Source organism: Odontesthes bonariensis, chromosome 5 (assembly GCF_027942865.1).
Source record: "Odontesthes bonariensis isolate fOdoBon6 chromosome 5, fOdoBon6.hap1, whole genome shotgun sequence".
Classification (NCBI taxonomy): Eukaryota; Metazoa; Chordata; class Actinopteri; order Atheriniformes; family Atherinopsidae; genus Odontesthes; species Odontesthes bonariensis.
In genome coordinates, this window is record NC_134510.1 from 36,526,977 (window position 1) to 36,541,366 (window position 14,390).

The 14,390-nt window shown below is 39.2% G+C and overlaps 1 protein-coding gene across 5 annotated transcripts in view; it reads left to right on the plus strand.

The window, feature by feature from the left end:
- Positions 1-14,390, plus strand: part of syngap1b (synaptic Ras GTPase activating protein 1b) — a 230,972-nt gene that overhangs the window by 212,675 nt on the left and 3,907 nt on the right. For 4 of the 5 annotated variants that reach the window (XM_075466269.1, XM_075466264.1, XM_075466267.1 and 1 more), the window contains one exon: positions 1,960-2,021. In XM_075466269.1, coding sequence (XP_075322384.1) covers positions 1,960-2,021 — 62 coding nt within the window. Of the gene's footprint in view, positions 1-1,959; positions 2,022-12,043; positions 13,712-14,390 lie in introns of those variants that run through there. The other variant, XM_075466265.1, reaches the window with a different exon arrangement.

Here is a 14,390-nt window from a genome sequence, read left to right on the forward strand (position 1 = left end):
CCACACTCTGAACATGAGCTGTCCTAAATGGGGAATCAAATTAAACATAAATAGTAACCTAGGTATATCAGAATCAGAATCAGAATTACTTTATTAATCCCCTGCGGGAAATTCCTTTTCTGCAGTGCACTCATTTATAGAAAAAAAGATTAAGTCAGGAAATACAATAGAGCAAAATAAATATAATACAATAAGACAAAATAAGATAAAGTAAAAATAAAGCAAAATTACAACCCCATACAGTAAAATAAAATTACACCCCTCCCATATTAACAGTGTATTACAACCCAGTGTATATCAACCCACTGATGGCTCTGTATGCCACAGATGCAACACTTTCATTATTGTTATCAATAGCGAGGAAAACTATAACCTGTGTTTGAGTAAAAACATTTTAAAAGATAAAGAATAAACTAATTCTAGTTGGATGCACCTAATGAATTGTAAGTGATTATTTTTTGGCATTATTTCTGACAACTATAATCCCTTAACATTGTTATTTAAAAACTTAGTCTCTTAAAATGTTTTAATTTAAAGCTATGGTAGGTAATCCTAGAGAGCTAGCAAGAGAGCTAGCAAGATTCGAAAGTGTCCCCTCCTCTAAGCTCCACCCCCCCCTCCCCATTCCGTCAGTGCTTCATCCAAAGCCGGTGGAACCGCATGCGCAAATGGAGCAGGGAGCCGGCAGAGGGGGGCGTAGACAGAAAGCAGAGGCATCTGATTGGTTTTTTGTAGGCGACCAATCCGAGATCAGCGGGACGCTGATCAGCTTTTTCTCAGTCCTGCAGCTGCCACAGAGGTCTGATTATTTTCGTCCCTTTTTCTAAATACATCTTGTATAGATTTCTCTCAGGATAGACGGGCCATTTCACCCAGTATTACAAAATGTGTTTCTGAACAGGATTACCTACCATGTCTTTAATTGGCCGAACATGACAGAGGCCCTGTGTAAAGAATCTGGTTGGTAAATATGCTGCAAATTAGAGCAAAAATATATTAAAACTTTACTAAGTAAGTGACATCAAGTTATTGTGTGTTGTGTTGAAAGTCGATTATTAGTTAAAGAAAGTTAAATTGAACTTTTCTAATCCAGTTTACATTGACTTTTACATTCCAACTGTAAGAGTGTCCCTTTTGGACACTGTTGGACGACTCATTTGTTTGGATTTAGCTGAATTTTGAGATAATTTCATATTGCCACCAGTCATCAGTGCAGCATCTTAAACTGGGGAAAATCGTCCGAAGTTTACAGTTAACAAGTCATCCGTCTGCTTTCATTGTCGCAGCTTTGTGAGAGCCTGAGTTCCTGTGTGTATGTGAGCTGTTTGAAGGTAAAAAATAATCATTTATCTGTGTTTTTTTTGCAAACAGGTTGATGTAAAATTTGATTCTGGGGTTTTAAAGCTGTATATTCACCTTTGTAAAACTGATACTTGCATGTTTGACACAAGCATGTTTTTACGCTGTTTTCTTACCTTTCTGAAGCAGGGAACATGCCAGATTCGGCTGTGACGACGATTAATCAGCTGTTTTCACACCCAGATGTCGTTTGGACTTGCTTAATCTAATGCCTTTTTCTTTCTTGTTGCACATGCATGATTATTATTAATGACACACTGCATGGCATGCTGCTCTGATGCTTTCAGGCTGCTGGATGTCAGGCGGTGTTGTGTGTGTCTGTGTGCTGTTATACACAGTACGTGTATATAAATGTTCGTTCTAAAGGGTTTTATTTGTGTTCGTTTGTCCTGGTTTTTCTGTTCACTTTGTGTTGTGCATTGTTTCTGTGTCGTTTGGGTGGCTGTTCCTCAACCCTCACGGCCCTTCTGAGTCCTCCCCTCTTGCACACAAGCTTTCCCTCCTCCCTCTGTCCTTGGTTTCCTCCTCCCGCCTCCCGCTTTAAGCCTTCCTCTCCTTTCCTCTCCTCCTATGTTGATGAGATACGGTGATTTCTCTTAGGGGAGGCGTCAGTCCATCCTAGTGCAGCCCCGTCTTGCGCCTGTCCCACCCCGAATACCCAGGTAATAACCAAACCGGCAAACTCTCACACTTTCATCCATCACTGCTGCCTCTTTTCCACTTCTGCCGTTCTCTGTGTCCATCCTTGTCCATGAACAGCACCCTCTGAACTCACCGCAGGCCGACACACTGACTTTGCATTCCCGTTCTCTCTCTCAGGAAAAAAAAAAGAGGCCTGTCACAGAATGTTTGCAGAGAAGTTCCTGATTTATCTGAGGGGCACACCGCTGTGTGAGAGCGACAACAAAATGCTTTAAATATTCAAAGCTTTACTGAGACGCAGCAGGTGGGGTTTATCTGAAGCCATTAATCATGCACGACAGCAGCCATCAGTAAACTGTACACGCATAGGCAGAACTTTGTGCCTTTACCCAAGTGTCCTTAGTGTCCTACAGAGGCAGAAAGTGTGACGTGTGTGAATACAAATTCAAATTATTATTGTGTAAGTGGACTTTTACACACATGTAAACAGGTGGGTCTGACTTCATTCATGCTAAATCAAATTTTCTTATAGTGGGAATATAATATTGGGAATTAGATTTCTTTTAGACTCATGTTCAGTTCGACTAATCGCAGCAAATGCCTCCCCAAACAGTCAAATTCAAATAAATGTAAATGTAAATGTATTTTATTAATGCAGGCCTTTACAAACAATCCTTACGATGTACCAAAGTGCTTTACAGCAGGTAATAAATAAAGAGAAAAATAGGCAAAAACTAATAAAAACAATAAAAGAACAGTCAAAGCAATAAAATACAACAAAATCGATTAAGATAAAATAAGATAAAAGTGTCATCATACTACTGGGTATTAAAGCCATCCTAAATAAGTAGGTTTTTAGCCTAGATTTGAAGAGGCCCAGGTCAGAAATAAGTTAAATAAAATAAATTCAAGCCAGTTACTGTCCAAAAAAAGTCCTTTTCATTTAATGCCAATTTGAAAAAAAGACAAAGAAAAAAAAGCAAAGAAAACCAACAGGTCACATAAAAACTTAGGAAGGATTCCTCTCTGAGAGGACAGGGAAGAGGGGGCAACAAGCACCATAACACCAGGCCAGGGAGAAAGGCCGATAACAACGATGATGTCACATGTACACAGAAACCGCATACTTCCATACTGCATACTACATACTTCCATACTGCATACTCATCGATCAGACAGTATGCAGAGCGTTTACCCACAATGCATTTCGCTCCTGCCCGAGCTGAAATCAGCCGGCCTGAAGCTGATTTCGCTTAAGCTCTAAACTCTCTAAACTCTATCAACATTTTAAACATTTTCAGGCCAGAAAGTAGTCGTTTAGATCCCCAACGTGTTGAAAACCTGACAAAATACCGGCTATTTAAAATTTTGTTCCCACGAATTCGGCGCTACTAAAGCTAGCCGCAGTGAGCAACGCACTTCTTGTTATTTTCACAAAACAAAATACCCGTTGCCTTTTATCATAGGGAAAGCCATTACGATACAATTGGTGCTTTTGTTTTGAAAACAGGAAGTGAACCTACGTTGTAGCTAGCTTGAAACTGCCCTTTTGACAGGAAATGACGATCGGCGACGTCACGTTATGTTGCATCTTGGGTAGTTTGAGTATGAGTAGTAACCTCATGATGCATACCCAACATTTCGGAGAATATAGTAGGCATCCGGGAACTTCTCGCTTACTCAAACTCGCATACTAACTCAAAAAGTTAGTATGAGTAGTAGGAGAAGTATGCGGTTTCGAACACAGCCAGAGAGTAAAGAGAGCAGAGTGAGGAGAGGTGCATCATGGGAGGTCCCCCGGCAGTCTGGGCCTATAGCAGCTTAACTATGGGATGTTTTAGTGTCACCTGAGCCATCCCTAACTATAAGCCTCTAGAAAAGAAAGTTTATAGCCCGATCTTTAGTAAGGCCGGGTGCTTCTTGAACCCAAACTGCTTCCCGTCTCAGGCTTTGACCTCAGGGAACAGCAGAAGAAGAAGCTGGAGTGCATTTAATTAGTAAAAACAGTAAAACATACAGCATGAATTAGCTCTAAAGCCGTCTAATTCTGGTACCAGTTGCCACCAGCTAAATTATTTTTTGTGTGTGATGTAACAGCCCAAAACTAACAAGCTGCGATATATAAACAGTCAATATATGATTCCCCTCCATGTTTGTTTGGGACAACGATAGTCGTCCAACAGGTGGCCTAGCTGTACGTTTAAATGTAATGTGTGCGTGTAATAAGGAGAAATTTGGTCTAAAACTGCTTTGTTTCATGTTCTCGTAGTTCTGGGAGTGAACCTTAAATTCTTATTATTTCATAGTGTGCACACTTTAATCTGTGAAATGTGAAAGATTCCAACCGCTCTCTTAAATTATTGTTCTTTCTCCTCTGAAACTAGAAAATTACACTGATGGAAAAAATGCCTCATCGGTTTGCTTTCAGATGTAAATATTTGATGAATGAAGCCACACTGGCAGCTTGTTTTGTTCACTTTTCTCAGGACGGGACATGTTAGAGCTGCATCCTTTAAAAAAAAGGATGGAAACTGCATCATGATGATGTTTTCTATGCTGATTTTTATTTCCAAATACAGACCGGCAGCTTAAGTTCGTGCTGCTGGTCTGCTGGTTCCTACGTTAAAACATCCACTCTGCATAAAAAGTCCTCATTACTTTTATATTTTGCTCTCACTCACAGATGGTCAGGGTTAGAAGTTCAGAATAGATGGTTAAGGTTGGAAAAATCATGTCCTGTCTCATGCACTGAAAAAAACAACTCGTAACATTTACTTAAAAAACCCTTTGTAAGTATTTGCACTCAAATGATTTAAGTAATATTTAATGCTGCAATATCAAGTAAATTTTACTTACCATAAAACATAACAGTTTTGAAGATATTAAGTAACATTTACTTAATTACATCTAAGTTTTAAGTTATATTTATTTAAACAAATTAAGTAAAGTCTACTTGTTTAAACATTTAAATTGTATGAGGAAACCTAAGTAAAACTTACTCTTTTTACCCCCATTATTCATGTATTACGTTAATAAAATGTTTAATTTTACTTAAGAAGCTCTAGTTCTTACTGAATCTTAAAAATACAAGGTAGAAATTATGACGTTTACTTCAGCAAAAAGTCACTGTTTTCAGTGTGGAAGCTGCCATGGACTGTTACACAACTACATTTTGGAGACGGGGCAGACTGGGCTCCCTGCAGGATTCAGACCTGTTCACTATGCCAACTGCACTGAAAAAGCTGTAATCTGCACCCGTTAGTGAGAGAGTATAATGCTGTTAATCAGGTCTGAAATGGAAATACAGAAAGGAGGAAAAACACTGCCCTCCTCCCGAGAATCACAGGATCCTTTCTCACTGTGGTCATTCAAGCCGTTGGAACAAATCACCATGACACCCAAAAAGGCTTTGGCTTGTGAATCATTATTACAAAAGAAAAACAAGGTAGATTTTTAAATCCCTGGAAGTTTAATCTCGTCAAATCTTCCCAGCGCCATCACGTGGAAACGCCTTCTGGGCCGCAGGGCGATTTTTAGTTCCGGCCCTGTGATCAGCCACTGGGACAAATCGGTGGAAAGGCTTCATGACAGGGCTTTTCTTCAGCTTATGTACTAGACGTTTTCATTTCTGTTCAGGCAAACAAGGTGTGTCTTTGATTTCTGTAACAAAATCTTCTTAAAGATATCTTATAGATGGATAGATAGATAGATAGATAGATAGATAGATAGATAGATAGATAGATAGATAGATAGATAGATAGATAGATAGGTAGATAGATAGATAGATAGATAGATAGATAGATAGATAGATAGATAGATAGATAGATAGATAGATAGATAGATAGATAGATACTTTATTCATCCCAATTTGGGAAATTATTGTGTTGCAACAGCGTACAGAAAAACAAGCCAATAGAATAGAATAAAAATAGAGAGCTTAGAAACATTAGCTTTATACAAATCTACAGTATGAAGAGTAGGGTAAATAATAATAATAGTAATAATAATAAACATCAGTAAACTAAATAAATAAAAACAGATTTTGTACATTTAACAATAAAGGTAAAAATAAATAAATAAATTTAACTGAGCAGACTGAACCAATAAGAAATATAGGGTATATGGATAAAATATAGGGTATATGGGTAATTTACATTATATTGTACTATGATGATATTTGTGCAAATGTTATTAGTGCAAAATGAGCAGTGTGCTTTTTGCTTTAAAGAGAGGGTCAAGAAATGCTGCAGGAGTGCACAATTTGAAATAAGCAGCATTAAGACATGGAAGAATCCTCTAATGGAGTCTGTATGAATTATCCTAATAAAACTATCCATGTGAACCAATTAATAAGCAAAATATTTGCTTTAAAACAAGTTGTGGCACATGAGTGTAGCTGAAAGCCTGAGTTAACAATGTTTGCCAATAAATGAGAAGTTTGGTTTCCACCAACTGCTGAAAAATATCAGTGAAGAGGATTTTTTAATTCCCTTTAGACTACACAGCTCTATAGTCCAAGCTGACAACAAAAATGTATTGCAGGAAAAATGGTGCAAAATGCTGGATTTAAAATGCTTTCAGAAGAAAAAGGTCGACAGACTGAAACCGTATCGATGAGAAGTGGACCTGGCTGCGTGCTTATATCAGCTTATTTGCTTAATATTAATGCGCATTTCTCATGTTTAAAGTCTATTTTCTCACAAATGAAAAATGGGATTGTATTGTTGGATGTTTAACTGAAGCAACCCTGGAAAGTTTCTCACATTTAGTTAGTTTTTCAGCTCAGCAATAAACGTTTCTCTACTGCACCATAAGCAAACTCCACTTTAAAAATGAGTAAGCCAGAGAAACTTCTGTGGTTTCTTTGGATAAGACTCATGGTTTTTGGCTCTGTCTTTAATAGTGGTGATAAACTACGGGTTACTCTGAAGTGATCAAGCCACACAACGCAGTCACTCTGAGTCCGCTGACTCATGGTTTAAACGTAGAGATTTGAATCATTGACCCGTGTGATTCAGGAACAAAACCAGCTCTAATCTTTAAGATCTTTGCACACCCGATCCGTCTTATTCGTCTGATATTGTTGCACTGGTTTCCCTTTTTTCAAGCAGAGGAGATGACCTTTGGTTGTTTTTATCGCCGCCCTCTCGACACAGAAGCGTGTCTCTATCCTCTGAACCGGTAACTCTGGAAGTATTCTGTGACAGACCTCTAACAGCAGGTTCATTCATTTATCTGAGACAGATTTACAAGGCTTTTATCTTATTATTACTACAGCAGCTTCAGAAAATCTTTGCAGATGAAAACACCATTTCTTGTTCATGCACAATTCACTCACAGACATTTGCAAATGGTTTTTAAGTCGTGCATGGAGGCCCTCTGGAACTCTTTGCATTGACTGTATCGTGATTCCTTTGGTTTGCAACTCTCAGGTGAGATTAAAAATCTAATATACCAAAGATGATCTAAAAAAAAAAAAGAAGCTTTATTGCCATTTTAAGCTAAATTTGTAGTGTTACAGTTATTTGAGTTTGGTGTTTGTTGGTGTTTACAAAGATTCAGGAAAAGTAGGGAAATAGACAGTCGGTTGGAAGATTCTTGGGACATTTTGCGAACAATTTTGAGTGCAAAATTGTTATTTCCTGACAAAAGTAGTGAAAAAAAGCAAATAAAAAGAGAATACACACAAACACAAGTCTCATGGCTCCGTGGACTTCGCTCTACATTTGTGACACGAGACATTAAATGTCTATAATTTGGGTGTGTTTGCTGCACAGAAAACCTTTATGGTGTCTGTAAGTCAACGGAACACCTGTGTTAATTCTCTTTTATTCAACTTTTTTTGCCCCGTAAACACACCACATCTTTTATTGCCATCTTTCCCCCAACACATCAGCTTACATTTCAACTCAGACTCCATCCCTCCCGCCACAGCTTCCGATAGAGAATGGGAATTATGTGAAATCTCCGTATCTGACCCAATCCTTCCCTGAAGAACACTGATTATCGTGCACAAGTTTGTGTGGTTTTTGTTGTGTCTTTCAGTGAGTCTGTGTTTTTGATATTTACGTGTTTGTGTATGTGTTTGGTACCTGATCATAACTTATGGTTACGTGGTGGCGCAGGCCAGCTGTTACTGTGCGTCTGATGGTGTCCGACATGCCTTCCGTGTTGTTGTCGTTTGTTCCTTTGTTTTATCTTTCTGTTACTGTTAGAGCTGATCACTTAAAGTAAAACCCACGTAGAGCCGATTAAGCCAACACCCACAGCAGGTTTTTCGTTTCAAACATGGAAAGATTTCAGTTTTGCTTTAGATATCCGCCGTCCCAATTGGAGTGACTGGAGGTTGGAGGAGATGGGTAAGAAAAAGTGTGTGCAGTATTTTCTTTGCATCATTATACACACCCGACATTTCAGCACTCCACTCAGTGTTCTGTGTTTCTGTCTCCAATACTGCAAATTTTCATTGGCATAAAAAAGACAAAAAAATTATCACCAAGTTGTAAATTGAATGCACCAAGTAATCAAACAACACAACCACAAAGAGTGAAGCAAGCTTGGTAAGTTAAAGAGGATGTCAGTAAACGTTATGCCGGGTCTTTGTTCAGCTGCTTGATTCCTGAGCTTAATAGACATGTGTATGGGTCCACACATGGATATTAAACAGCACTGTTGGTTGTGTTTGAGAGTAACAAAAGCAAGTGTCAGTGAAGTGGTGTTACTGGCATCCTGTAACTGTTTGGAGCTGCGGAAGCTGTTTCGTAGCACCAGTTAGCAGCTCAAAGTGTTTTCATTCACTCTGGTTCTGATTGAGAAGAGAAACGGCCCACTAATTCACTTCAAAATTTGGGAGGAATCTTTTTTTTTGTCTTTCATCTTTTCACATTTTTCTTTCAAGTGAAATGGAAACACCTTCCACTCACAGTGGACGCACCCATTAGATTCAGCTTTTCCAGCGATAATTTGCTTTTTTTGATCCTTTGAATCATTTTCTCTATAAGATCTCTGCTCCTTCCTGCCTCTTCCTTCTGCAGCTCTTCATCTCACTCACATTACAAATATTTCATACCTCTTGTATGTAAGAATTAAAGCAGTACGCAATGCACGCAATGTACGCTTATTATTAAAAGTCACCACACAGCAAAACGATGTGTGGCGACTGAGGATAAATCAGAGGTTCCCACCAGCAATCTGATGGAAAAACTCTTAAATTCATATTTTAACTCGTGTTTTCTTTCCCCGCTGCACATCAGTGAGCAAGACTTGGATTGTTGGCATGCAAATAGATCTTAAAGTTGACACGAAATGTTTAGCAGATGCTAACTTGCTCCCACATGACCCCCTTTTAGACATGCACTGCTTCCCATTAATCTGACGGCAACTAAATGTGTCTGTGTCGTGTCTGAATGAGATGCTGTTCCGTTCACAATGGCAGTCTTATTGGGTTCACCAACCACTTTATGGATGCCACAAGACTTAAGTACAGCAGTTTAATTTGGCATATGATCTAAATATAGCAAATAAAGCAAATAAAATGCTAAAATAACTTTAGGTCTGACAGAAGAGGCAGGACACACACGTATTGTATAGTCGTGAAGGAGACAGAGAACCCAGGTGAAGTAAGAATTGACAGTAATTGTTGCTGTAAAATGCAATAACTGATCTGGATCACATCATCCTGAAACATTTAGAAAAATGCACCCCAAATATGTCTTTCACAACCATGCGTCACGTTGTAAGAAAACTGTAAAAGCAGGTGTCTGTGGGACCTTATTACAGAGTTGTGTGCAGAACTAGGGGGCAGCAAGCAGTCGAAGAAGGCCACCAAGAAAGACTGGTGAAAACTGATCAAAGTTCAACGGGGGGGGTCATTGTTTTTGCTAAGAGCTGAAGAAGATTCTGGAGCCAGACCCCCCCCAAAAAAGTCAGAAAAGTCATAAATCAAATCAAATTTCAACAGTAGACCAAAACACTGTAACACAAATACTAAAAGAAAAGTAAAACACGTCACCAGAAACCACGTTAAAGCAAAAAACATTTCACTTCAAACCTTCTAAATCAATTCTGTTTTTAATCCGGAGCCAGTGAATGCAGGCAGGAACAGGGGTGATACTGACTGACTGATGTCCAGGTACAAGCAGCTCCAATAATCCAGCCTGAAAGAACCGTCTTCCAGTCATGATTTTAGTTTAACAATGTTCATTGACTGGGAAAAAAAACTAACTTTTTACCACAGAATTTTACTCTTGCTGTCAAATTTGAGATCAGAATCGGATACGACCCCCAAATTCCTGTCCTGGGTCTTAAAAGTGACTGACCGTGACTCTAAGAGGCCTTAGACTACCTTATCTGTTGTGACTGTGGTAACACTGGGCTTCTTAATGCAATTACCTCCTTAAAATATCGAACAAATCATTCCCAAATTACACGTTTACCGGTCCAACAGAGAAAACTTCCCTTCCAAAGCCAGCTGTAAATCATATTTTGTAGGTTAAGTTTACAGTAACGGTGACATTCCTGCTAAGAGTAGAAGGTTGTAATGTAGCTTCATCATGAGTCCAGTGAAAGTAACATTACCGCCATGCTGCTGCTATTATCGACTGAAGAGAGCAGAAACACACAACTACAACTTAAAATATGACTCTTATAATTATCAAATCGCATTATATGATTGGGTTATTTCGTTACAGAGTCCCCAAAAATGTACAAATTATAAAAAAGTACTTTATTAAATAGGTTTATTACAATCTCGTGACTGCCAACTGTGGTTTTACCCCCTGCATGTGCACAAATCCAGTCATGTTTATTATACACGAGAGAAAGCTAATTTTATGTAGCGTAGCAGTGGCAAACATCACCTGCACCTGGTGGTTAACTTATTTATTTATTTTACTTATTAACTCGGATTTGAGTGAAAGAGGCCGGGAGGAACATTCACATAAAAGTAGCCGACAAACTCCTAATCATGAAGCAAATATCTACATTTCCCATGACTGAAAAGGTCTGCATTTATGGTTCTTGTACCCCCGAGAGAGGCGTGAGTCATATATATGTTTTACAGTTTTTCAGGGAAAGTACAGATCCAAAAAGATTAATATCAACATTTAATCAACTGGGATTTCATGAGGACATTAATAGAAATGACTAATGACACCAGCTGTTTCTTTAATATAAATACATATATTCTCATTTCTTTAGCTGTTAAAATCCAGCTTTCCCTAAATGCTCTGAGCCAGGGTGAACACACCTGCAGCAGCTCATTGCCCCCCTGATCTCTGTGCTTGGGTAGAGAGGTTTCGGTTGGTTTTTGTGACACAGGTTTGGCTTTCACGCTGACTCGCTTTTAGAATTTGGCGATGACCTCTGTATGGCTTTACAGTTTTCTTGCATGCTGACATAAAGCTCTACGGTAAAGTGCTGTCTTAACGTTAGCTTGCAAAGCTCTTCTTTAGCATTTAAGATAAGTTCTGCGCATTAAAACTAAGACGTAGTTCGCTTGTGAACATGCTTTTTGCTCGCTGCTGTAGAACGACTCACCTGACAAACACCCCTTTGCTTCTCACCCCAAGAGGATCAGGATCCTGTGACCTCAAGAATTTTTAAATCCCCCTCATCTCCTCTTTCTCTGTGCTGCCATTTCTACTGGTGTTTGGTCACGCATCAACCTCCTAACTCATTTGGCTCTTTCTCTCCTCTCTCCGTGTCTCCTCCTCCAATCCCCTTGTCGTGTCTTTTACTTTCTGAACCCCAACTCGCTTTCGCTTCGTCCATCGATTTCTTTTTTTACGTGTGTTTGTTTCTATTTTCCAATGTTGATGTTTCACATTTCCTCATACTTGTCCGGTGATTTTCCCTCCATTTGTGTCCGTCCATTCGTACTTTCTCCCACCTCCTGATAATTTCTCCTGTGGTGTTATTTGCCTTGAATGGACATCTCCTTTTACAATTCCTCTCATCCCTCCCATCCTTCATTGAATGGCCTCTCTCCTACGATCACCTCTCCCTGCTCCCACTCCTCTTTCCCCTTCCCCTCTTTCTCTAGGAGGACCAGCTTTCCTCCCTGGGTTCAGCAGACCCCGGTGTGAAAACTGAAGGTGGAGGGGGAGGAGGAGGAGGAGAAGAAGAAGAAGGAGCAGTAACCAACGATCAAGACCTCAGACTCTCTTCCTCCGATACCTCGCCCCACAATGGAATCCTCCCCCAAACCATAGACCCTCCCTCCCTGCCATCTCCTCATCAACATCCTAGTCAAAATGGAGAGCTCTGTGGCAACCCAACATCCTGCCCCACGACAACTGGAACCACGGCAACGGCAACTACGGGCATAGCAGAATAAGGGGGAGTAGGTCAAACACAACGTTGAGCCAAATCAGAGAGAGATGACGCAAAAGGAAACCGCTGTCACCATTTCTTTTTCCCCCTTTTTTTAACAAAATAAATATGTGTCTTTATTGCTCGGGCAAGAGAGAGAAGAACACTGTGTGGGAGATGAATATGAGTCATACAGCAACTGTACGGTGCATAAAAACGCATTAACACGGTACAAAAAGGGCTCTTTAATGGACACTCGTTGGAGCGGTGCTCACACGGAGCCTCAGATTGTATCCGTCTTGCAGGACAAGATGAGGATACCTTGCATTAGACATACAAACCAAGCCGATATGTGAACACCTGCTCTGTGAACTCGTTGCCTGTTGTTGACTCCGTGGTCTAAAGATCAAGTGCTATAGAACGCCCTGCACCCCAAAGACTTCGCAGTACTCATTAACAAAGAAGTACTGTGGGCCATAAACAAAAAGCTTGTAGTAACCCTCGACTCCAGTGGATGTAGATGCATTAAATATTCTGAACATGCCGGGCTGTTGGGCAGAGGTGTGGGCGACGCAGTCCGGCTTTCCTAGTGCCTTTGGGTGTTTTTCAACAGGGTTTTCCAATAGAGATAACACTTAGGAAGAGAAATGACGTGTGTGCTGAAAGCAAAGACACGACACCGAGTTTCTGGGAGCTTCCTTCCTTCTTTCCTCAGTCTAAGGGACTTCTTGGTTTTCTCGGACTGAGCTCGTGCAGTTTTTTCTCTTCTCAATCTCAGAACCTGTGTGTGACAAACTGGTGCTAAAAACAGAAACAAAATGGTGCCATTTTTTCCAAGTCAGCTGTCTGTGTGTCTGCCATAGCACTGCCTCTGTCATGACTGTCTTTTCTCTTTGTTTCTGACAGGACACCCCCCCCCCCTTTCCAGTGCGTTCTCTATGTGTCTCTGTGTTTGTACTTTGTGCATCTTGTTGTTGTTTCGTGTCTGCTGGGGTTGTTGTCGGGTTTTCCATGTCCAGAGCACTCCTTCAATCTCTGGTTCTATTTACAGTGAAGAAACGGATCTTGCTTACCTATTTTTAATGATGATTTAAGATTTAGAACTTAGAATTAAGTTACTTTTAATAAAATGATGCAAGTAGTTTATAGAATTATTACTTTTTTTAGGGATTTAGAAGAGTAGGAAGACGATTTTTTTCAGTTTTTCTTACGAAAACTTCTGTTTTTAAGTGCAGATAAACACAAATAAAAGGTTAGCTGTTGTTCAGGTATAGTTACACTTTTGGGCATGCAATACAGTTCACCGTATTTTCCAGAGCAAGTGCCTGGGATAGTGTCTCATTTGGCCAAGTCATCAACCAAAAGCACCTTTTAAAGTTTAGCTTAATAAGGTTACAGATTACAGTAAAAACTTTGGTTTTATGTATATATATATATATACATATATATGTATATATATATGTATATATATATATATATATATATATGTATATATATATATATATATATATATATATATATATATATATATATATATATATATATATATATATATATATGTATATATATATATATATATATATATATATATATATATATGTTCATTAGTATGAATCAGAAGGAGACATTAAATTGCAATAACAAATTTAGAAATATTATTCGATGTTTGTTGAATTAACCCTTCAGTTGTGTCAGATGCTGAAAATGTTTGTTATGTGCATTCATTATCCTTCATTTTGTGTATGAATCCTCTGTTTTAGGGTTTGTGTGTGTGTTTGTGTGTGTCTGCCTCACAAAAGGGTGTTGCAACAACTCGGCTTGTATTGATGTGCAGGTTGAAACGAGAAGAGTTGAGTTGTATTAGCTGTGAGTTTCCTCTGTAGACGCCTTAGTTATTTTTTTGCCTCGTCAAAGGTCCAAATGGTCAATAACCGGTTTGTTTAGATTACCGTAAATTCCGGACTATAAGCCGCTACTTTTTTCCCAGGCTTTGAGCACCGCAGCTTATAATATGGTGTGGCTAATATATGATTTTTTCTTTTGTTTTCATGGGGCCAAAAAACATTTTGCCTTGTAAC